Source organism: Canis lupus, chromosome 13, assembly GCF_048164855.1.
Source record: "Canis lupus baileyi chromosome 13, mCanLup2.hap1, whole genome shotgun sequence".
Taxonomy (NCBI): domain Eukaryota; kingdom Metazoa; phylum Chordata; class Mammalia; order Carnivora; family Canidae; genus Canis; species Canis lupus.
In genome coordinates this window covers 7,377,603-7,401,205 of record NC_132850.1, presented here as the reverse complement: position 1 = coordinate 7,401,205, position 23,603 = coordinate 7,377,603, and the positions used below count along the sequence as shown (strand labels likewise).

At 60.1% G+C, this 23,603-nt stretch overlaps 1 protein-coding gene across 7 annotated transcripts; it reads left to right on the top strand.

Moving 5' to 3' along the window:
• The first annotated feature begins 128 nt into the window (after nt 1-128).
• Nucleotides 129-22,784, top strand: MAP7D1 (MAP7 domain containing 1). 7 transcript variants are annotated; one of them, XM_072771942.1, is made up of 18 exons: nt 129-402; nt 13,512-13,865; nt 14,070-14,138; nt 14,758-14,921; nt 15,633-15,738; nt 17,357-17,467; nt 18,634-18,756; nt 18,853-19,019; nt 19,104-19,249; nt 19,692-20,017; nt 20,226-20,403; nt 20,492-20,630; nt 20,887-20,991; nt 21,256-21,309; nt 21,454-21,499; nt 21,602-21,692; nt 21,809-22,002; nt 22,187-22,784. In XM_072771942.1, exons 1-18 carry the CDS (start codon nt 357-359, stop codon nt 22,195-22,197), a joined length of 2,430 nt encoding a protein of 809 aa, XP_072628043.1. In that variant the 5' UTR covers nt 129-356; the 3' UTR covers nt 22,198-22,784. The 7 variants fall into 7 exon arrangements, with proteins under 7 accessions (XP_072628043.1, XP_072628042.1, XP_072628047.1 ...); XM_072771941.1 differs by having other exon boundaries at nt 15,633-15,747; XM_072771946.1 differs by lacking the exon at nt 17,357-17,467.
• Nucleotides 22,785-23,603: the final 819 nt, after the last annotated feature.

The following is a 23,603-nucleotide window of genomic DNA, read 5'->3' as shown; positions in this document are numbered from 1 at the left end:
GCGGGGGGCGGGGCGGGCGGGCGGGGCGGCCCGGGCCCGACGGCGGCGGGGGCGGCCCTCCCCGCGTCCGCACTTGGTACGCGCCGGCGGGGAGGCCAGGCCCAGCCCCGGCGGTACAATAGGGCTGGGCCGCGGCCGCGACGGGGCCGGCGCCGGGCAGGGAGCGCGATCGCCGCCGAGGCCGAGGCCGAGCACAGCGGGCGGCCGGTCTCTCCGCGCCGCCCTTCCCGGGGCGCCCCGGCCTCCGAGAGTTGCCCGCCGGGCGGGGCCGGCCGTGATGCGCCGCGGGACCCGCGTCCTGGCCGCCGGCCGCCGCCGCCGCCGCCGCTGAGCCCCCGGCCCCGCGCGCCGCAGCCATGGAGAGCGGCCCACCTGCGGAGCCGCGTGCCGGCGCACCCCCAGGTATGCGCGGAGCCGGCGCGGCGCGGCGCGGCGGGGAGGGGAGGGGCGGGCGCGGGGCGCGGGGCGCGGGGCCCGGGGCGGAGAGGGGACCCCCCCGCCGCGCCCGCGCCCGCTGACCGCTTGCAAGTTTAAAAATAAAGGCTGCAGCGGCCGCGGCTCCGGCCCCCGACGCATCCCCTGACAGCTGCCCCTCCCCCACGGCCGGCGCCCGGCGGGCTCCCCGCACCCCCGCCCGCGCGCGCCCCCTTTCCGCTCCGCCCCAGGCCCCGGGAGCCCCTCGGGTTGGGCCGGGCCGTCTCCGCGCCCCTCCCCAGCGCTGGGGGCAGCGGCGACTCCCGCGTGCACGCGCTCGTGGGGGGCCCCGAGCCCTGGAGCCTGAGCCCCGGCGCCCCCCACGCCCCGGCCGCGACCTCGCCCCCACCGCGGCTCCCCAGCTGCCGCGCAAAGGGCCTGTTGCGGCGGCGGGCCGGCCGGGAGGGGAGCGGAGGGGAGGGGAGGGCAGGGCAGGGCAGGGCAGGGGGAGGTCTCTAGCGGCGGCTGCCAAGGAACCCGCCGGATAAAGACGAGGGGGAGGGGGAGGCGGCATTGTTCGGGGCGAGGGCGGGAGCCGGGGAGCCGGGGAGCTGGGGAGTGGGCCGCCGCCTCCGCAGCCCGGCCTGCCCCACACCCCCCCCAGCCCGATTTGGGGAGGAAGGGGCCAGAAGCAAACGTGCCTATACGGCCACGCTCCCCCCCAGCCTCTCCAGGCCCGAGACCCCGAGACCCCGCAGAATGAGGTGCAGGCTCAAGGCCGCGCTCCCTGGACCTGCCACATCATTCTCGGGCCTGAAGCTTGGGATGCCTACCGCCGCCCCCCTACACAGGCTCCAGGCCCCAGACCATCAGAGCTCCCCTCCCCTCCCCTCACCCCACCAACCACCAGTGCCCAGCACTTCTGCAAATCCCATTCGGATCTGGGAGCAGCTGATGAGGGGGTGGGGACAGGTTTCTGGTTGGGCCTGCTGTTGGAGGGAGGGATTTCTCTTTCTCTTTCTTCCTGGAAGGGACGAAGAACATGATTGCTGAGGACCCAAGTTCTGTTCCCACTGACTCAGGGGGGAGGCGGCCCCAACCTCACACCTCCATAGAGTCCCAGAGCCTAATCCCTGCCGCCTCCCTGACCCCTGCGGCGTGGGCTCAGCACGAAACAGTGTCTGTGGGTGCGGAGAGCCCAAGACAAGGTGGAGCTGCTTGGCTGTGGGTGGGCTCCTCCCCATGCCAGCGTGGGCGCTTCCTGGGGACCCGTGGGTGTGGGAGCTGAAGTTCGCAGGTGGTGGGTGGCGGGGAGCTTCAGACTGTCGTGGGTGGGGAGGTTTGTAGGCTGTACTGGAGCACTGGCACTGGGGTCAGGTCAGTCTGGACTCCGCAGAGCCTGAGAGGGGACACCCACGGAGTGCTAGACTGGGTCCATTTCATCTGCTTATTGGCCCTCTGCGTCTGAGGGGCGCATGCACTGGCACATGCATCAGGGCCTGAATGGGCCCAAATGAGTGTCTGGTTTATAATTAAGGCCCTTGGGTGGGATGCCTGACTGCACGTGAGGGCATGGGGGCCTGCTTGGCTGTACTGAGGGGCCCGAGGGGACAACTGCCTACAGGGTCTGGGGTTGGGAAGACTCTTCTATACACAGGGCCCAGATGAAGTTACATGAGAGCCTAGATCAGGCTGATGGCTGATGCCTACACAGAGCGAAGGGGAACGGGACAGGGGCTTCCTACAAGCCAAGGGCTTCCGGGGACTAAAGGTGGTGCCCACTGCAGGTATCCTGTCGAGTTTGAGTGTGGGGCTGAGACACCGAGTGCTCATGGCACAATCCCTGCCATGCTTGAGTCCCCTTTGCACCCTGAGCATTTCCAGGAGGCAACATGGAGTGGGGGACAGGTGTGGACTGGAGCAAGTGACTTCCTCCTCCAGCCACAGTTTATGCCCCTGGAAAATGGAGGTCGTGTTATCGAACCCCGTAAGGTTAATGTGAGGGTTAGAGATGATACCTAAAGGAACCTGGCACACAGACGCCCGCAATACAGTGTCATTACCATTATTGTGGTTAGGCTCATCAGAACTGGTGCCAACAGGGAGGTACAAAATATGGGGGAGGTGAGGACAGGAGTTGGGAGCCAGCTTGCTTAAGAATGTAGACTCTGGAATCAAACATAACCTACTACTGTGTGACCTTAGGTAAGTTGCTTAACCTGAGTCTTAAATTTTCCCATCTATAAAATGAGAATAATGCTAGCGATGATTTCATGGAGATATTGGGATCATGAAATTAGATGAATACATGAAAGGCTTAGCCTAGGCCCGGCACAGTCTGTGGTCAATAAACTCTATTTGTTTTTTTTTGTTGTTGTTGTTACTGTTTTTAATTCCTTTGGAGGCCTGAGTAGGAGGTGTGACTAATTAGGATTTCAGGAGGTAAATAGGGGACAGAGAGCCAGGGGAGGGGAGTTCTGGACACAAGTGAACCGAGGTGTGTCTGAGGAACGGAGGGGACCCTGTGCTTGAGGTGGGGCTGCGGAGGTGAGTGCAGATAGTCATCCAGCACCCCATACTGATGCCTGCCATGTCCCAGCTCAGTGCTGGTATGCAGATGGCAGAGAAGTTAATCAGACGGAGTCGCTCCCCTCTGAGCACTCCTGGCCGGATGAGGGAAGCAGAGGTGTTCAGGGCAGGGAAACCCTACAGGCATAATGGGCTCTGCTTGTGGAAGGCTTCACAGAGGAGGAGGCGTTTGAAGTGAACCTAAAAGGATGACTAGAAGTTGGCAAGACTGGCACAATGGGCTATGTCTCTACATACAGCAGCCAGCCCCTCTGGTGCCCCCCACTGACAGCTCTGTCCCTCCTTGGGCCCGTGGGCCCAGTAATGAGCCTCTAATGAGCTCCTAATGTGCAGTCATGCATATGCAAACGAGGAGGAAGGGGCACCAGGCCAGTTTACTCCCCCTGCCCTTCAGGATGGCATCAGCTGTTGGTGGGGCAGGGCTGAGGGAGGGGGAATGAGCTGAAAACAGGGCCCAGGACCAGAGTGTTGGCACTTGAGGGGGGCCAGGGCAGGTCTCAGGCCTAACCAAGGCTGGAAGTTAGGCCACCAGCAGCAGGGAGCTGCGTCCCAGGGTCCCCACTGGGCCCTGGGACGAGTGAGGGAGCCAAGGAGCCAGGGCCCAGATAATGCAGCTTTGTTGGCTGTGGTAGCACCGCCTGGCACCCCGGGCACAGGCTTCAGCGTCTCCTCCACCACCTCTCAGCTGCAGCTCTGCCCCGAGGGGAGCAGAGAGCATGGTAGGGGGTAGAGAGCATGGTGCTGCTGCCTCCATCAGCACTCCTCGCTTGTAAGAGGAGATGTGGCCTCTCACCAGGGATGAGTCTAACTTATCTCCCACTCCTATTTATCAAGGGCCTTCTCCGTGCAGGCATGATGCTTAGCAGGTCATGTGCATGGTCTCATCTGGTTCTCAAAACAGTCCCTGAATAGGGCCTAATATCATCCTCATTTTAGAGATGAGGATCAGAGAGGGAAGGCCTTGGCCTGAAGTCATGCAGCCAGGAATTGGCAGATGTAGGATTTGAACCCAGGTTCATCTGACTCTAAAGCCTCCGCACCAAACCACTCTGAGCCAGCGGGTGGTAAAGTCTGATCTGCTTCCCTTCTTCTCTACGTAGCTCGGTCTTAGGGACCCTGTGATCCTTCTCTAGCAGACAGCAGAGCGCGGGTCCCCCGTGCATCTTGTCGGGTTGGAGTCTGAGTGGGTCAGACCAGAAGGAGGCCCTGGCCCCAGGCGGTGGTGACAGTCCGAGCATCCTGGGCCTAGCGTGGGGCTGAGGGAGGACCCGTGGCGGGGCCTGGGCTGCGGGATGGGGTCATTTCCTGCCGCCTAAAATAACAGGAAGTGGGTGCTCCTGATTGGAGGCTGGGAACAATGGCCACCAACCCAGACGGGAGCTCCTTCAGATGTGCAGTGAGTCCTGGTCCCGGCTTACGGCCCGCGGAGGCGCGGCCTGGCCGCCAGGGGCCTGTGGCCCAGGTCCTTAGGGGGCCCGAGCCCCTGCCCCCTCCCAGGTCACTGCCTCTCAGAGCCCGCTGGCTCCCCTCGGGCCGGGAAGTGCTGCCCCCTAAGGGTCGCCTGTGTCCCAGCCCGGGGCGCATCCCTCCCCCTCCGTCTCCATCCGCCTGGCAGGGAAGCCCACGAGGCCACCCCCTTTGGGTGACAGCACAGGGACAGACTGGCAGGCTGCCGCAGGCCCAAACCCCGGCGTCGCTGCTCGTGGCTGTGCCACTTAAGCAAGTGTCTCAATCTCTCTGAATCTGTGTCTTCAAACGGGGCGACAACGTCTGCCTCCTGGGGCTGGGGTGAAGGTGACAGGGGCCGATGGCTCTGTGGCGTGGAGCTGGGCCTGACGGCGCACTGGCTGTGCCCCGTGAACTGGACTTTCCTGGGCCCAGGGGAAGGGGTGCCCGTGGGGCCTCCTGGAGGAGGCTGTACAGCCCACTGGGGACGTCTCAGTGGGGGGGGGGCGCTGAGGCTTCGCCCGCGCCTCGCAACAGGTGCCTGGCCCCGCGTGTGCGTGTGCGTATGGAGTTCCAAACCCCACGAGGTCTGACTTCTGTGTATATAGGAGAGAGGGAGGGAGGGAGGGAGGGAGGGAGAGAGGGAGGAAAGATGTGCCTGGCCTCTCACCGTCCTTCAGGCTCTGCCCGCACCGTCCGAGTGCCTCTGTCCGTGGTGTGCACCTGTGCACCGTCCCCGTGTCCCTGCCCTCCCTCGGCCCCGTCGTCTTCACTTGCCGGGCCCAGCGCCGACCCCCGACGAGCTGCTGTGAGAGCCCGAGGGCTCATCTCCGTCCTGTTTCCTCTCCCATGCCTCGGCCTCTGCTTCCTCAGGCTGCCCACCCCGGGGTGCTGTCTGTATGCCCCCCTCCGCTGGCTCTCCCCGGTCCTCCTTGGCTCGGCCCCCCTGGAGGAGGGCCGCTCACCACCCTCCCACCAGCCCCTGCCCAGGTGCCTCACTTCCTGCCTCCTGGTGGCCAGCCTGGGCAGGAGCCTGCCTTTCCTGCATTCCTGCCCTCTGAGCTCAGTGCCTGCCTGCCCCACCTGCACCCTTCACCATCTTGGGGGACACCTCCCTGAGGGAGCCACCAAGTCACTTCCTTCTTCAGGGAACAGGCGGGAGCCTGGAGGAGGGGTGATGGGACGCCTACCAAAAACAGTGTGACATAAGGCTCTTGTCATCAGATAGCCTTGGGTTCAAATCCTACCTCTGATGTTGACTTAACATGTCTGAGTAAGTCTTCCCACTTGTGAAACAGGGGCCATCCATAGAGCTTTCCTTTTAGGGCTGTCCTAATGAGATGAGATGAGCAAGAGTGCTGGGCGTATGGGTAGGTCTTTAATAAGTTACCTTGTTTCCTTCCCTGCGTTTAGCAGCTGGCAGACAGGCGCAGGGTTATGAACAGGACCTTTAGGGTTAGGGAGGCCAGGCTTTGGGGTTTGACGATGTGTTGGTATGTGGTTCCCCAGGGGCCTCCCACCCGGTCCTGCATTTAGCCACCTGCGTGTTCCTTAAACAGACCCAGCATTCCCACTCTGTGCCGGCAGGTCCTGTATAAGCCCCGGGGCTGTGATGAGAAGTGAGACCCAGTCTCCTCTGTCCCTGAGCTCTCATGCTGGCAGGGACACGGGCCAGAGGCAAACAGAAAAGCCAGACTGTGTTATCAGTGTTGTGAGAGGACTGTTTGGGCCAGCAGCAGTTGTTGGTATGGAAGCGGGGGGCGGGGGGGGGGGACCAGAGGAAGGGACTGCCAGCACCCAGAGGGTGGAGCTGGGGAGTGAGCACCCTGAGACATGTGACAGGTCCTCATGGGGGACTTGGCCCGGATCTTCCCGCAAACCCCCGGGGTACAGTCCCTGGGGGGCTCCTGAGAAGAAGACAAGCCTCACTGCCCCCTGCGATCCGCTTCTGCAGCCTTTGCCCGGGGAATCCTTTTGGTGCCAAGAAAGAAATACAAACTATCCGTCTCTTATCCAGTTCTTAGCAAATACTTCTGGTCCATATCAGCAAAATAAAACAAAACAGCGGTTAAAACCTCACCGTTTGGCACAGACCGAAAATAAAAGGCAGCGGCATAAGGATCACGTTCGATGAGTGAAAACAGGAATAGTCCGAAATCGGTCTAACCATAGCAGATCAGTGACTAACCACGTAGTTGATTTGGCCTACTGCAGATTGTTCTGGGCGGCACGGTCCCAGTGGCGTTTCATCAGCGTTGGCATACTTCTGAGGAAAATATTTGTCTTTAGGGTCAACAGTCCACCAGGTCAAAGGAAGAGCTCCAAATGTCCTGTTTGCTTCTCGAGAAGTCTTTCTCATTGACCCGCTGGAGTCAAACATTCGTTATTATTTTTAACTTCCATCTGAGCACCTTCGCCCAGGAAAGCTGCCCAAATCCGATTGAAATGGAGTTGTGTTGCTTCCCTTCAAGTATTTATCCCTTTCATAAATTATATGGATTTACTCTTCATTAGATTAAAAAAAAAATCTTCTCTCTGCACTGCTATAGACGAGGGTGGCGTTCTACTAGTGCAGGACTTTATTCTCATTCAACAGCATCTCATGACTGTCTCTGCATACCTGGCACTGCGGTAGCAGCTGGTGACGTGGTGGTGAGCAAAGCAGGCCTGGCCCAGCCCTTGTAGTGCTTCGTCTCGGGCTAAGGGGAGGCTCAACAAAGAGAAGCACACGAGAAGGTTGAATATTGTGACAGTCAACGGTGTTCCAAGTAAGAGGCACACGAAGCCCTGACTGTATGTAATGAAGAAATTTATACTTTTTTTAAAAAACGATTTTATTTATTTATTCATGAGAGACACAGAAAGATTGAGACACAGGCAGAGGGAGAAGCAGGCTCCATGCAGGGAGCCCGACGGGAGACTCGATCCCGGGACTCCAGTATCACACCCTGGGCCCAAGGTGGGTGCTCAACTGTTGAGCCGCCCAGGAATCCTGCAAGAATCTATCCTGATCAAAGAGGCCAGGGAAGGCTTCCCTGGGGAAAATGATGTCCGAGTGAAGATCTGAAGGCCAAATGGGGCTTAACTAAGACAGGAGTAGAAAGAACATGTGCAAAAGCCCCGTGGCAGGAGGGAATGTGAGTGGTTATTGGAATTCAAAGGTCAGTGCAGAAATCAAGTGGGGGGCGTGGAAAGGAGACTCAAGAGGTGCAGGAGATGGGGACGGGGACTTCAGACTATGCCAGACTTGTTAGACTTCAAGAATTTTGTTTTTAGAGCAATGAGAAGCCACTGAGAGGTTTCAAGAGCACCAGGATCAGATCTGCACCTGCAAACACTTACTCTGGCTGCTGCATGAGGATCGAAGCGGGAAGGGGTGCAGGGAGAGCAGTGGGGAGACTTTGTAGTCATCCAGGCAGGAGAGATGCTGCTGTGATATCAGCCAAGGCGGAGCTCATTGACTTACTCATTTGGCAGATAGTGGTGGAGCACCTATGTGCTGCCTGTTGGCCTTAGAACAGTTCACAGAACAGACACACGTGTGCCCTGCGGAGACCATCTCCTAGAGGTGGGAGGCAGTGTCAAAACAGTGTTCACAAAATAGAAAACATACACCTGGAAAGGGGAGGGAGACTTCCACTGCAGTTTGTAATTTTGAATAGAGTCATGGAAGGCATAAGTGAGAGGTGACATTTGGAGTAAGGACCTTGAGGAGGTAATGGGGGCGGAGGAGTCTGGCAGAGGGAACCTGGAAGGCGCCTAGAAGAGACTGAGCAGATGGGGGTTGGTGGGGGGGAGATGAGGCCCAAGAGATGATGGTCTGAAGGCAGCAGGGGCAACGGTGGTGGGGGTCCTGAAGGTCCTCAGGGCTTTGGTTTTTCCTTCCCAAGAGATGGGGCTTCTTCAGAGGGTTTTGTCAAGAGAGTGACTGGATCTTTTTTTTTTTTTTAAAGATTTTATTTATTTATTCATGAGAGACACACAGAGAGAGGCAGAGACACAAGCAGAGAGAGAAGCAGGCTCCTTGCAGGGATCCTGATGTGGGACTTGATCCTAGGACTCCAGGACCATCCCCTGGGCTGAAGGCAAGCACTAAACCACTGAGCCATCCAGGGATCCCCGATCTAACTTTTACATATATATATATATATATATATTTTTTTTTTTATGATAGTCATAGAGAGAGAGAGAGAGAGAGGCAGAGACATAGGCAGAGGGAGAAGCAGGCTCCATGCGCCCAACGTGGGATTCGATCCCGGGTCTCCAGGATCGCGCCCTGGGCCAAAGGCAGGCGCTAAAGCGCTGCGCCACCCAGGGATCCCGATCTAACTTATTTTTAAACAGAATCACTCAGCTGCTGCATTGAGAAAAGATGAAAAGGGAACAAAAAATGGCAGCTGGCAGTCTTTTTTTTTTTAAGATTTTATTTTTTGGGGCACCTGGGTGATGCCTTTGGTGCTCCCCAAAAAAGATTTTTTTAAAGATTTTATTTATTTATTCATAAGAAACACAGAGAGAGGCAAAGACACAGAGGGAGAAGCCGGCTCCTTGAAGGGAGCCCGATGTGGGACTCCATCCCCTGACCCGGGGTCACGCCCTGAGCCAAAGGCAGATGCCCAACTGCTGAGCCACCCAGGCGTCCCCAAGATTTTATTTTCTAAGTAACCTCTTCACCCCATGTGGGGCTCGAACTCGCAACCCCGAGATCAAGAGCACGCTCCACCGACTGAGCCAGCCAGGTCAGGTGCCCCAGCAAGGAGTCTTTCTAAGGGATGAGAGTGGCTGAACCAAGAGGACAGAAGTGGAGATGGTGAGAAGTGATTAGATTCAGAATGTACTTTGCACATGGAGCCAAAAAGATTTACTGAGAGATTAGATGTGGGATGTGAGATAAGAAAAGATTCTAAAACAACTCCCAAGTTTTTTGGCCCGAGAAACCGGGAGTTGGGGGTTGGCGTTGACTGAGATGGGGAAAAATTGGGGGAGGAGCGGGGTTCAGGGAGAAGATTAGGAGCCCCGCTTGGGTTGTGTTCAATTTGGGGTGTCTGTAGGACACGCAGGGGTGTCAAATAGGGAGTTGCATGAGCGAAACTGGAACTCAAGGGAGAGGTTTGGGCTGGAGATACAAGCTTGGTTGTCATCAGCAGAGCAATGGTATTTAGAGCCATGAGTCTGGATGAGGTCACCAAGGGAGTGCATGCAGACAGGAGAGATGAGGTCCTCCACTGAGCCTGGGGCACCTGGCGCTAAGAGGTTGGGCAATTAGAGAGGGATCAGCAAAGAAGCCTGAGCAGTCACAGGCAGCAAGGTAGAAGGAGCACCAGGAGAAGTGTGTTGTCTCCACAGCCAAGAGCAAAAGTGTTTGGGGAGCATCTGAGGATCAGCCGTGTCAAATGCAGTCCCTGGCTTAGGGCGACAAGGACGGAGAGACAGTGGCTGAGTGAGCCATGTCCATTGGTGACCTTGAGAAGAGCAGTGTCATGGAGCAGCGGGAATGAGAGCCTGACCCAAGTGGGCTCTTAGAGCAAAGATCCGGAGAAGTGGACAGATTCCCCTGGGCCGGCGCCGCCTCCTGAGCCCCTGCCAGGTGTCAGAGATGATGTACCTACTCGCCCCTGGTGCCAACCACCCGGGAAGGAAACTGAAGCTCACGCAGGCTCAGGGCTGGCCCAAGGTCCCAGATCAGAGCTGCTGTTTTCCCCTCGGGCCTGTCTGATCTGAGGCCTAGAGCCTTCCAGGCCTGATCCCTCTTCCTCCTCCCAAGCTGCACACGCAGCTAGCCGGGACCTACTTGGAGATTCGCTGTCTTGCCCGATGGGTGTGATTTACCTAGGTGCAGACAAATAGCCGCCTACCAGTTTTCCTTGCAACACCCGCAGCACGCACAGGTGCTAGGAGGACGACAATAAACAGGCCTCACCCTCAGCCTTCGAGCTTGGTGCGCACACACCTAAGCTTTTTGGCCCCAGACAGTCCAGGTTCAAATCCTGCCTCTGCCACATGTTAGTTCTATGCCCCTGGGCAAATCACCTGGGTGAGCTTTGACTGTCTCATCTGTATAGTGGGGATCAGAATCTCTGCCTCCCAGAGCTCATATGAGGGTGCAGGATGAGGACACAAAGGCCTAGCTCCGTTCCAGGTATACAGTAAACACTCACTAAAGGATTGCTGCTGCTTATGTTGCCCACTGGAGGTGGGACAGAGTTTTCAGGTGTCTGGGAAGTAGACTGGTAGTGGCCAGGCAGCCTTCTGTGGCCTGTGCGGGGAAAGCAGGGTGGGCTACTGGCTGACTTGGACGGGCCTCGGGGAGACGGGGCCTCAGCTGGGGCTCTTGCCTGGAGCCCAGGAAGCTGCAAGGGAGGGAATGAGGGAAAAACCGTGAGCCTCAGATTTCATTGCATAACACATATTACTTCATACTGCCTTAAACAGAGGCAGGAAGCTGCAACTGGGAAGAGCACGGGCTCTGGTGACAGACGCTGGGTTCAAGTCCAGGCTCCTTCAGTTACCAGCTGAGTGACCTCAAATTGCTCTTCTTTTCCCATCTTGAAAAAAAGCTGTTTATTAAGTTACTTATTTATTTAAAAGATTCTGTATATTTATTTGGGGGCGGGGAGAGAGTGCAGGGGAGAGAGTGCAAAGGGGAGGAGGGGGCAGACAGAGAGGGAGAAGCAGGCTCCCTGCTGAGCAGGGACCCTGACGTGGGGCTCGATTCCAGGACCCCGGGATCATGACCTGAGCCGAAAGCAGACACTGGACTGACCGAGCCACCCAGGCATCCCTAAAAAGGATATTTGTAGTGCCTCCTTCATAATTATTGTCAGTGGGGGCAAAGACAAATATTGTGAAATGCTTTGAATATAGGAAGCTCTTGAGGAACCTATAACTGTTAAGGGCTGTTGTCATCACTAGAATCACAATCGTCTGAGATGGGTACTGTCCCTCTCCCATGGCAGGGGGCTGTGGCACAGAGACGGTCTGTAAGCAGCCCAGGGTCACACAGGTAACAGGGAAGCCTGAATTCACATTCAGATAGTTTGCCTTCAGAGTCCATATTCAGCCCCAGGACACCTGTCTCCCCAAAAAAGGTGTGCAGAGTCCCAAGCCTGGCTCCTTGGACTGTCCTCTCCCTACACACACGCTGTCACCCACAGGGCTGGGGACTTTGCCACCTCCTGGGGGGGGCAGATATCCCAGAGGAGAGGACTTGGTCCGGTGGAGACATCCCGTGAAAGCGAAAAATGCTTCCTTAGAGTCACCTTGCTGCGGTCCTGGTCCTGCTCCCTAAACCTGGGTGCAGTGGCAGTGTCCCCATCGTCCCGGTGGCACCCAGTAGCAGCAGACGACGGGACCAGGACTCAACATGCAGGGCTTTAGAGGACCCTCAGGCGGGGGAGTGTTGTGCGCTGGCATGCGAATCCTGCCAGTACTTCTCTGACACCCCCACCAGCTTGGGCTCATCATCCCCATTTTACAGAAGGGAAAACTGAGACTTAAAAAAAAAAAGGGGGGATCCCTGGGTGGCGCAGCGGTTTGGCGCCTGCCTTTGGCCCAGGGCGCGATCCTGGAGACCCGGGATCGATTCCCACCTCGGGCTCCCGGTGCATGGGGCCTGCTTCTCCCTCTGCCTGTGTCTCTGCCTCTCTCTCTCTCTGTGACTATCATAAATAAATAAAAATTAAAAAAAAAAAAAAAAGGTTGAGTGGCTTCACCATGGGGAGGTGCAGTGCTGGGGAGGCGTGCCTTCCATGCCCCACGTTGGGGTGGTAAAATCAGAACTGGGCCTTCATCCAGTTGACGCCAAAGCCTGGCTTTCGGCTCCCCACACATGTGCCACGTGTGTGCATAGACAGCGCCATGCCCAGCCGTGTGGTCTCCTTACTTGGCACTTTGTTGTCTTCTACAGAGCTCTCGAAATACGATTTTTTTTTTTTAAGATTTTATTTGTTCATGAGAGACACCGAGAGAGGCAGAGAGACAGGCAGAGGGAGAAGCAGGCTCCCTGCGGGGAGCCTGATGGGGGACTTGATCCCAGGACCCCAGGGTCACGGCCTGAGCTGAAGGCAGAGGCTCAACTGCTGAGCCACCTGGGCACCCCGTGAAATATTATTGTCTTAATAGAAGAAATCTGTGGGTGTTTGGGAAAGGAAGAAGGATCACAGAGTGAAAGCCACTGGCTGCCCACCCCACCGGGGAGTTAGCACGGCATTGCTGGGCCCGTGCTCGTGTCCTTCCTCCCGGCCAGTCCCCCGTGCCCAGCACTGGCTGCCTCTGTGTTCCGGGCCTTGAGCTGGGCACTGTGACCTGGTGTCGAGCAGAAAGGCTGGGGGAGGCAGGCATGGAAACCAGCCATTACCGCTCACTCGGGCACTCGTCAGTGCTGCCAACAGCCCACGGTTTCTAATACACCCTGCTCCCTTCTGCCCCTTTGCAGATGCTCTTCTTCTTTCTTCTTTCTTCTTTCTTTTTTCTTCTTCTTCTTTTCTTCTTCTTCTTCAAGATTTTATTTATTTATTCATGAGTGACACAGAGAGAGAGAGAAAGGCAGAGACACAAGCAGAGGGAGAAGCAGGGAACCTGACGTGGGACTCGATCCCGGGTCTCCAGGGTCATGCCCTGGGCGGGAGGCAGGCGCTAAACCCCTGAGCCCCCCAGGGATCCCCGATGCTCTTCTTTTTTTGCCAGAACCCCATCCTCCTCTGCTCTGTCAACTCCAGCTCCCCCTCTGGCTCCCAGCTTGATTACTTCTCCAGGAAGCCCCCCAAACGTGGGCTGACCACCTCCGCTCTGTTACCCCCAGACGTAGGATCCATCCTACGCTGTGGCTGCCTAGCTGTTTGTCTGTCCACCTGCCAGAAGGTAGGCTCCACAGACGCAGGGACCGTGGCTGTTTTCTCACCGTGGTATCATTAGTCTCTGGAACAGAGCCCGGCACACAGGAGCTCAGTACCCACGCTGTGTGGATGAAGGGATGGGTCAGCGGGATGAGGGACAGAGCGTGTTGAACTGACAACACGGCTACGCTCTCTGACTCTGTCTCCTCTCTTGTGTTGCTCTTCCAGCGGTGGCAGCCAGGACCCCCCCAGAGCCCAGACCTTCTCCAGAAGGGGACCCCTCCCCGCCGCCGCCACCACCACCTCCGATGTCAGCCCTGGTCCCTGACACTCCCCCAGACACCCCTCCAGCCATGAAGAATGCCTCTAGTTCTAAGCAGCTCCCGCTGGAACCAGAGAGCCCCCCAAGGCCCGTTGGGCCTGGATCAGCCTCCCAGCAGGAAGAGTCCCCTTTCTCAGAAGGGAAGATCAGGGGACCCACCCCACCAGCCACAGGCCCACGGGATGCCAGGCCTCCCCGAAGGAGCAGCCAACCAGCCCCGACAGTGATGCAAGCGTCAGACAGCCCTCCCACCAAGCAAGGTACATATGATGTCCCTAGACCTGGGCCACACTCCTTGGCTCAGCCTTCCAGCCCTGGATGATGCCACCGGAGGGAGTCTCCTGGTGCCCAGGAGGAGATGGGAAGAGGGATGGGGATGAGGCCTGGGGGAGGGCCCTGAGGCTGACTCCCTTTTCAAGGGGGGAGCCTCCGACCTAAGTCTGTTCTCATTCTCTTGACTTAAGATGTAAAGAAAGCAGGAGAGAGACACAAGCTGGCAAAGGAGCGGCGAGAAGAACGAGCCAAGTACCTGGGTGAGTGCTGGGCACGCGTCATCAGCCCCCCCACCCTCACCATCAGTCCTTCTTCCACAGCACTCACACTTCTGAACACTTAATTACGAGCCCTGTGCTGGGAGCCATACACACATCATCTCATTGAATTCTCTTGCTCCCCTTCTGAGGACGGGTACACAAGGGCTCAGAGAGATGAAATTACCTTCCTAAGCCACACGCAGCCAGTGGACTACCTGAGGTCAGACCCAGGAGCCTCAGCTCACCCTCAGTCCCATGCTCTTAAGCACAGTACGTGAAAATCCGCTCCAAAGTCAGACAGGGATCTGGCCCCGAAGAACCCATTTCTCCTTTAGCACCCAGAGGCCATGAGAGGCCTGGAGGGGAGAAACAGACCTTCCATCAGGGAAAGCCTCCTCCTGAGGCCTGACCCTGTCTGCCGGAAGCCCTAAGGTTTGAGGCAGGGAGTCTGGGAGCCGAGGCACCGCCCCCCCATCAGCACCCCCATCACCACCACCAAGCAGGCAGAGGAAAGACCCCCCTGAAGCCAGGATCACAGGGAAGGCCACCTCCTCCGGGGAGATGCGCTTGGCCTGGCTGCTGCGGAGCCGCTCACACCCCCCGGGGCTCCTTCCCACAGCGGCCAAGAAAGCTGTGTGGCTGGAGAAGGAGGAGAAGGCCAAGGCGCTGCGGGAGAAGCAGCTGCAGGAGCGCCGGCGGCGGCTGGAGGAGCAGAGGCTTAAGGCAGAGCAGCGCCGGGCGGCCCTGGAGGAGCGACAGCGGCAGAAGCTGGAGAAGAACAAGGTGCGCGCCGCCCCGTTTCTAACTTGGGGCGCACAGGTCTGCAGACCGGTGCGCGCACACACGTGGACCCCGGCTCCGTGGGTGCGCACGTCTGGGTCCACGCCGCTGTGGCATCTACCCGGCAATATGTGCGCTCACACCTGCAGATGCATCTGAGTGGGCAATGTGGGCATCTGTGCTGCTGCAGACACGCCTGGTGCTGTGCGTGCAGGGGGCGGGCACCTGTAACCGTGCGCTGTCAGTATGCGGATCTGGGTGTGTGTCTGCGTGTATGCGGGTCTGTGTGAGTGTGCTGAGCCCCAGCTTGAGCCCTGGGGAGGAAAGGGAGGAAAAAGTGGCCTGGCCCAGTAGGGGGGTGGGGGTGGGGGTGGGGTGCTTAGGCTGCAAGGAAAACCTAGTCCCAAGGTCAGGACCCTCAGGGCCAGGGGGACAGGCCCCGCCTCGGAGCCCCAGGCAGGGAAGGGAAAGTCCCACCTCATCCTCAGAGGAACAGCTCAGACATCCAGGAAATGACTCAAGAACAGTGCAAAGCTCCCCCAAGAACAAGCTGGTCTTTAATCATAGCGGGGATCCAGTAACCTTGGTTACCTGCAGTGAGTCAGGGACAACTTCTTGGGTGTGGCGGCATTGTCACAGGAGAGAAAAGGGCCCCTTCTCGCAGGTATGGTTGCAGGTATGGTGAGTGATTCTGAGCCCAGACCTCTCCCCCAGGAGCGCTATGAAGCCGCCATCCAGCGGTCAGTGAAGAAGACGTGGGCCGAAATCCGGCAGCAGCGCTGGTCCTGGGCAGGAGCCCTGCACCACGGCTCCCCCGGACGTAAGACCAGTGAGTGGGCAGGAGGGCCTGGTGGGCGGGTGGGCGAGGCTGGCGCCCGGGGAGTGGCGCTGGGCGGGGGCAGCTTCATGCCAGGAGCTGCCAGCAGGTGTATGCCTGGCTTCGTACGACCTGTGTCTTCTGGAACGGGCTCGTAAACCAAGCTGTCCCTTCCAAGGGCTTCTGCTGTCAATCAAGTCAGAGGTGAATCCTCTTCATTTGGTTTGCTCTTCAAACCTCTGTCGTTTTATTTTAAAGATTTTATTTATTTATTCATGAGAGACCCAGAGAGAGAGGCAGAGACACAGGCAGAGGGAGAAGCAGGCTCCATGCGGGGAGCCCAATGTGGGACTCGATCTGGGACTCCAGGATCATGCCCTGGGCCGAAGGCAGGTGCCAAACCTCTGGCCACCCAGGTGTCCTACCTCTGTCATTTTAAATTAGGCTGACCTGTCCCTGTTGTGACTACTGGTTGAGGACACAGTAAAGAATGCTTTAATGCCCCACAGACACTGGGTACTTAAGAAAACTGTCACCCCCTTGCGTCCGTGTCTGGGGAGGCGGATTTGTGTCTCTGAGTTTTGTTCATGTAGGGCCATCAGGATTTGGGTGTGATTCTTGGCCGGCATGCATGCACCATTGTGTGTGGATGTCTTTCTGTGATGGCAAAGCTCAGTATTTCCGGCTGTGCTCCTGGTGCGTGTGCTCGTGGACCCGTGCGCTGTGCGTCTTACTCTGTGCGTGTTTGCCTCCGCGCGGGCTCCCAATTCAGAACGGGGCTAGCATCCCGGCTCTGGCACTTGTGGTGTGACCTCTAACATCTCGATGTCACTCTCTTCATCTGTAAAATGGGGATAACTATGCTACTTGCCTCCGAGGTTGTAGGTAGATGTTTGGGAGGATCAAGTGAGGTAACATGTGTGTAGTGCCCAGCACAGTGCCTGGTACATGGTAAGCATCCAACAAACGTTAGCTGTTACGAGTATCACAATGAAGTTGCCTCGATGTGCTTGTGCCTGTGTGCATCTGGGTCTGGCACATAAGCTGTCAGTGTTTGTTTCTGTGTCTGCGCATGTCTGCTCACACGTGTGCATGTGGAAGTGTACCTTTTACTCCCTGTGCCCGTGCCTGCATGTCTTTGCCTTCGTGTGCCCCTAGGAACGTGTGGATCTGTGTGAGTGACTATGGCTGTGGGTTCTTCTGTTTGGGAATGTCTCTGCATTCGTCCCAGGACGTGGATGTCATAGCCATAGCACCTTGGTGGGGCAGTGCCAGCAAGTGCCAACCCTGGGTGGCTGGGGGGTGGGCGGGGAGGGGTTGCAGCGCCCAGCCCCAGGGAATGGCTTCCTGGCCAGGAAGGTGAACGTTTCTCTAGTTCTGCTCCATCCCGTTCCTCTGTTCTTGCTCCATCAGCTCCCCCAATCCAGGCTGTCTCGGGTCACCTCTCCTCCCCCTCCCCACCCCTGCCCCAGAGCCAAGACGGCCTCCTCCTCCCCTTCCTAGCCTGCCCACTCCTCCCTCTCCCGCCCTGCCCTCGGAGCATCCTGAATGGAAGGCCTCAGTGCCCCCCCCACTGGCTTCTGTCCGGCCCGGCCCTAATGCCGTGTCTTTTCCCCTCCAGGTGGGAGCAGGTGCTCCGTGTCGGCAGTAAACCTGCCTAAACACGTGGACTCTATAATCAACAAGCGGCTCTCAAAGTCCTCTGCCACGCTCTGGAACTCCCCCAGTAGAAGTAAGAGAAGGCCCAGCCCTCCTCCCTCCAGAGCCCCTTGTGGCCCCACTCCCCCAAGCCTCCTCCAGAGCTCAGCAAGAGCCCCAGGCAGGTCCCAGGAGCCTCTCCTACACCAGGTCTCCATCCCCACTCTCCCCACCCAGCGCTCTGTGCCCCTCAGAGGAGCCGGCGGGGCGGCGTATGGGTCTGGACCCTGAGGACAGAGGGGTCCCCTGCAGGGGAAGAGAACAGAGACAAAGGGCAGTTTCCCAGCAGACAGAAAGGAAGCCTGGCTGGGGCCTCAACAGCAGGTGGAGGTGGGGGCGGGAGTGGGGTCAGGGGTAGGGGTGGAGAGTGGGACAGGCAGGCAGCCTCATCAACCACAGTCAGCTGGCTTCGGCCAGCCTGAGGCAGGTGGCCTCGCCCCTGAGTCCTGGACTAGCCTGGGTGCTGTGTGTGCAGAGGGGGGCCCTTATTCCGGCACCACCCTGGGGGGCCCGAACACCCCCACCCTCTGTGCCTTCAGAGCCCTGGCAGGGGCCTTCACTGGCTCCAGAGTTGCGGCCAACCGGCGTGGCACGGCCCCTGTGCTCCCACCGTGCCCTGGTGCTCACATGTGAAGGGGCCGTGGTAGGAGTTATTTATAAGTTTCTCCGGCTTTTATTTGGTTGTTCTGTTGCCTAGCAACCAAATCAGCTGCTGTACCAACTCCACCTGACTGAGGCTTAAAAATAACCCAGCAGCTGAGGGGACAGAGCAGGGTGGCCCAGGCCTGCCAGGCCCCCTCGCAGCCTGTGTCTGGCATGGGACACCCCTCAGTCAGGAGCACAGGGACCCTCCTTGTCCCCAGCCATGGGGTCGTGCTTCCCCAGGCCAGCCCTCTGGCAGCGAAGGGACCAGGGCTCTGTGCTGGGATGCAGAGCGGACAGGGGCTGTCACCTAGGGAACGTGGCAGAGGGGGCCCTGCGGCCTTGCGGGGCATTGCCCTGGGAAGCGTCTCCTTGCCTGCGTCTCAGGGGAGGTCAGGCCCCGGGGCAGACCAAGGCGGCCCCACCTGATGGGGTAAGGGTCCTGGGGACGCCTCTCGGGGCTTGGCACGCATGGAACCCGGCTGTCCCTCCAGGCTTTTGCCTGTTGGCCACGGCCCCCCCCACCCGCTCTAACCTGCTGTGGCCTTGTCCCCCTAGATCGCAGCCTGCAGCTGAGCGCGTGGGAGAGCAGCATCGTGGACCGGCTGATGACACCCACCCTCTCCTTCCTGGCACGGAGTCGTAGTGCGGTCACGCTGCCCCGCAACGGCCGGGACCAGGGTAGGGGCAGCGGCCCTGGGAGAGCCCCCACGCGGGGCGGGACAGGGGCCAGCCTCGCTCGCGGGCCGCACCCCGACCGCACTCATCCCTCTGCAGCCGTGCCCGTGTGCCCGCGCTCGGCCTCCGCCAGCCCCCTGACGCCGCCGAGCAGCGCCCCCCGAAGCGCGCACCGCTGTGGCCCCACCGGGGAGCGTGGGGAGCGCCGCAAGCCCAGCGCGGGGGGCAGCCCCGCCGTGGCCCGCCGCCGGCCTGAGGCCTCCCCGGTGAGTGGGTGTGCAGCTGGGGCAGGGGGCCGCGGGGTGCACAGCCCATAACCTCCGCACCCGCTCTCCTTCCCGCCCTGCCAGGTGCAGAAAAAGGAGAAGAAGGACAAGGAGCGGGAAAATGAGAAGGAGAAGAGTGCCCTGGCCCGGGAGCGCAGCCTCAAGAAGCGCCAGTCACTGCCCGCCTCTCCGCGCCCACGCCTGTCCGTGGGCAACGCCGCCGAGCTCAGGTGGGTCCCCAGGGTCCCCAGGCCGCTCGTTCATGGGTCCGTCCATCCAGTCACCAGTACCTGTTGGGCACCCGCCCCTAGAATGAAAGTGAAAGTTCCTGGAGGACAGATATTTTTTTTCTGAGTGTTTTGACGGCCGAAGTACCCTACCTAGTATGTAGATCAGTGCCTGGCGTCTGGGAAGTGCCCACCAAATACCTGCTGAAAGAATGAAGGGACCTAAGTTCTTGCTCTTACTACTCTTACCAACTCTTGGTGAGACAGACGTCAATCAAAGATTCCTAAATGACGTGTGATTCCAAGCTGGGCTTTGTGCTCTAAAAGGAAACAGAGCCTACAAGGTGGGGGGTGCCGAGCTAGGCCGCGGGGAGGGGGATACTCTCCCAAAGGAATGACACGCTCAGATGCTGTGGTCCAAGCCCAGCTTTTCCTTTTCTCTCAGTCCCAAAGCCAAGGCCCGGCCATCCTCTCCCTCCACGTCCTGGCACAGGCCTGCCTCTCCCTGCCCCAGCCCAGGGCCTGGCCACGCTCTACCCCCCAAACCGCCATCTCCTCGGGGCACCACTGTGTCACCCAAGGGGCGGGTGCGGAGGAAGGACGAGGCCAAGGAGAGCCTCAGTGCCCCAGGCGTGGTGGACAAGAACCAGAGCAAGAGCAAGAGCAGTGAGGAGAAGGAGCCAGCAGCCCCGGCCTCGCCAGCACCCTCGCCAGTGCCCTCGCCCACGCCCGCTCAGCCCCAGAAGGAGCAGCCCACGGCCATCCCTGCAGGTGGGCAGGGCCAGAGAAGCCAACTTGGCCTGGGTGGGGGGAGCTTTGGGCCTAGAGGTGCCTGGGGACCTGGGGTGGGGAGCCGGGAAGGGGGCCGCCCGGCAGGCCCAGTGGGCGACAGAGGCGCGGGCGGGTCATCCCGAGGTCCCAGAGCACAGGGGCCTGATCGTGGAGGTGACGCTGACTCCTGGGCATGGGTCCCCCACAGACACTGCGGTCCTGACCTCGCCCCCAGCCCCTGCGCCCCCCACGACTCCCAGCAAGCCCATGGCAGGCACCACCGACCGAGAGGAGGCCACTCGGCTCCTGGCCGAGAAGCGGCGCCAAGCCCGGGAGCAGCGTGAGCGCGAGGAGCAGGAGCGGAGGCTGCAAGCGGAGCGGGACAAGTGAGCGCCCGGGGCGAGGAGGTGGGGGACAGCCCCGGGGGGAGCGCGCCCGAGCCCCCAGCAAGCGTCCTGTGCCCGTGTCCCCCAGGCGCTTGCGAGAGGAGCAGCTGGCGCGGGAGGCCGAGGCTCGGGCCGAGAGGGAGGCGGAGGCCCGGCGGCGGGAGGAGCAGGAGGCCCGCGAGAAGGCGCAGGCAGAGCAAGAGGAGCAGGAGCGGCTGCAGAAGCAGGTGCCCCCCGGGGGGCTAGGGGGGCAGGTGGGGGGGCACCTCCTGGTGGAGGGCTGGGGGTGCGCATCGCGTGGGGGTACCTCCTGGTGGAGGGCTGGGGGCGCTTCGCAGGGGACGCCTCCCGGTGGAGGGCTGGGGGCGCATCGCGGGGGACGCCTCCCGGTGGAGGGCTGTGGGTCCGGCCCGGAGCAAAGGCTGGAGTCCAGCCGCCCCGAGCTCTCTGGGGTCGCTCTGAGCTCATGGGGGTCTCGGGCAGAAAGAAGAGGCCGAAGCTCGGTCCCGGGAGGAAGCGGAGAGGCAGCGCCTGGAGCGGGAAAAGCACTTCCAGCGGGAGGAGCAGGAGCGGCAGGAGCGCAAAAAGGTGTGCAGGGCGGTGCTACGTGGGTGTGGGAGAGGCTGTGCCCGGCCTGGGGCTCATCCGCCACGGGTATGGGGGCACGAGGGGGTGAGGGGGGTGGCTGGGCCCTGCCTGGGGCTGGGGAAGGGCAGGCAGGACGGAGGTGGGGGGCGTCCTGGCTCCTGGCCCGGAAAGGACTGGTGGGGCGGGAAGGGCCCTGGAGGTCGGGCAGGCAGGAGGTTCAGAACTGGGTCAGGCCGGGAGCCTAACTGACGGGCCCCCCAACAGCGCCTGGAGGAGATCATGAAGAGGACTCGCAAGTCAGAGGCTGCTGAAACCAAGGTCGGGATCCCCCAAACATGGTGTCGGCAGTGGGGGGTGGGGGGTGAAGGAAAGGGGGGAGCCTGGGAGAGAGGAGGAGGCCGCATCCCAATGGGGTGGGGCGCAGGTAGCCCTGGAGTCTGACGACTCTTCCAATTCAAACAGAAGCCGGACAGAAAGGAGACAACGAAAGCCAACAACTTCGGCCCAGGTGAAGGCCCTGCTCCCCTCGTCTCTGTCCCCTTTGCCGCCCGCCCTCAGACTCCCTCCTCTCCCCAGCCCCTAACTGATGGCCCTTCCTTTCGGGTGACAGACCCTGTGAAAGCCAGGGAGGTTCGGCCCTTGGGGCTACAGAAGGAGGCAGTGCAGAAAGAGGACCCGGCCGCCCAGGAGCCTCAGTGGAGGTACCAGCCACCGATGCCGGGGCCCTGAGCAGGGAGGCAGGACACTGGAGCTGTGGGCTGGGGTGCCGGGTGGCCCTGGGCCGGGAGGGGCCTGAGTCTTGGCCCTGCATCCACAGCCTGCCCAGCAAGGAGCCGCCAGGGTCCCTGGTGAATGGCCTGCAGCCTCTCCCTGCACACCAGGAGAATGGCTTCTCCCCTAAGGGGCCCTCTGGGGACAAGAGTCTGGGCCGAACGCCAGAGGCACTCCTGCCCTTCGCAGAGGCAGAGGCCTTCCTCAAGAAAGCTGTGGTGCAACCCCCACAGGTCACAGGTAGGAGTCCCCGAGTCCCTGACCCACAGTCCTCCCTCCCAGCAGCCTTCCCCGACCCCACAGCCCTGCCCTTTCTCCCAGCTGTGCCTGAGCCCCTGTCGCGCTCTGCCCTGAAGACCCCCAGACACCAGGGCTTGGAGGCGTCATTTGCCTTAACCGTTCCCCTCCTGCTTCTCCCCCGCAGAAGTCCTTTAAGCGGTGGCCTTGGATCCAGGCGCAGCTATGAGGGCTCCTCTGCATCATCCACCAGGATGCCTGGAAGAGAAAGAGACGGATCAAAGCCGGAAGTGGCCTGGGCCCCCGGGGGTGGGTCCTCTTGTTATTTTTACTCTGCACCTTATAGACTGACGTCTCTTGGGCCGGAGCCAGACCCCGCCCCTCAGTGCATTCGTGTGCTCACGCGCGCGGCCACCCCGCTCCCCACACACACATACACTCACAGCCTCTCTGGCCTCCTCCCTCGGGGGGGGGGGGGGGCGCCTGTAGTATCTGCCTTGGTTTGGTGGGGTACAGTGGATGTGAATACTGTAAATAGCTCGTGCTCAGACCCCTCTGCGTGGAGGGGGCGGGTGCAGGAGGCAGACCCTCCCGAGACTCCCTGGGGTGATCTTCCTCTCTCTATTTAACTGTAACTGAGGGGGCACCCAGGTCCGGGGGTGGGGGGCACCTTGGGCCACAGGAGACTGGTTGCTTTCGGGGTACCCACGCCCCCTGCCCTCGCCTAGAATCAGTGTTACTGCGTCTGATCAAATGTCTCCAGAAATAAAGTGAGGATAACTCTGCTGGTCCGGTCCGATGTATCCTTGGGGCCGGTGGTGGGCGGGGGCAGGTGGCCCCTGCATCCTAAGGCCTTCGGGAGCCTACCCCGACCCGGTGCGAGTCCTAGGCTCCCGCTGTGGTCTCCACCTCGTCATGAATTCATTGACTTCACAAGTCTGCTGGCAGCCAGTGGGCTACAGAAGCAGGGAAAGACGCCGCCTCCGTTCTCGGGGACTTCACAGTGGAGCGGACGGGTGTCCGAGACACCGAGTGGCTTCCTCAACATCCATCCCCCCTTCGCCCAAACAGATGATTTCGTTTAGGCGGCCGTCTTCCTCCCGGATCCCCCCCCCCATGCCCACCCCCCAACCTTCGTGCTGCGGCCGAGGTGGCTCCCAAGCCCAGGGGTGCATCGTGATTGTCACGAGGCGAAGATGATGGCCCCAAACCCCTCATGAGTGGCTCGTTTAGGTACAGGCACGTGGCCCGACTGCGACCAGAACCTATAAAGAGAAGCCTTTTGGGCTTCTCCGAGAGGCATCCTCAATTTTGAAAACCATGAGGGCCTCCCAGTGTCCCCCCACCTTCTCACCTCCTCGTTCACACCCTGTGTGGCCCCTGCCCGTGTTGGCCCAGGGCTGGGCCGAGCGGCCCACAGGACACAGCAGCCGCGATGGCGTCACACAGGTGAGGTCAGGTCCTTGAAGACGCCGCCGCTTCTGTTTTGGGGGCCCTCTCATTCTTGGGCCCTCCCCCTCTGTGGAGGAAGCAGCTGCTCTACTGCAAACAGCCTGAGGAGCCCGCACGCCAAGGGGCCTGAATCCCCCCGCCAACAACCACAC

What these genes read in the sequence shown, in the direction of transcription:
- MAP7D1 (XM_072771939.1), top strand. Translation starts at nt 357, where the DNA reads ATGGAGAGCGGCCCACCTGCGGAGCCGCGTGCCGGCGCACCCCCAG. An exon ending in AGAACGAGCCAAGTACCTGG is followed by an intron (nt 14,139 to 14,757) that starts GTGAGTGCTGGG and finishes TCCTTCCCACAG; the next exon opens with CGGCCAAGAAAGCTGTGTGG. An exon ending in CAGAGGCTGCTGAAACCAAG is followed by an intron (nt 21,310 to 21,453) that starts GTCGGGATCCCC and finishes CAATTCAAACAG; the next exon opens with AAGCCGGACAGAAAGGAGAC.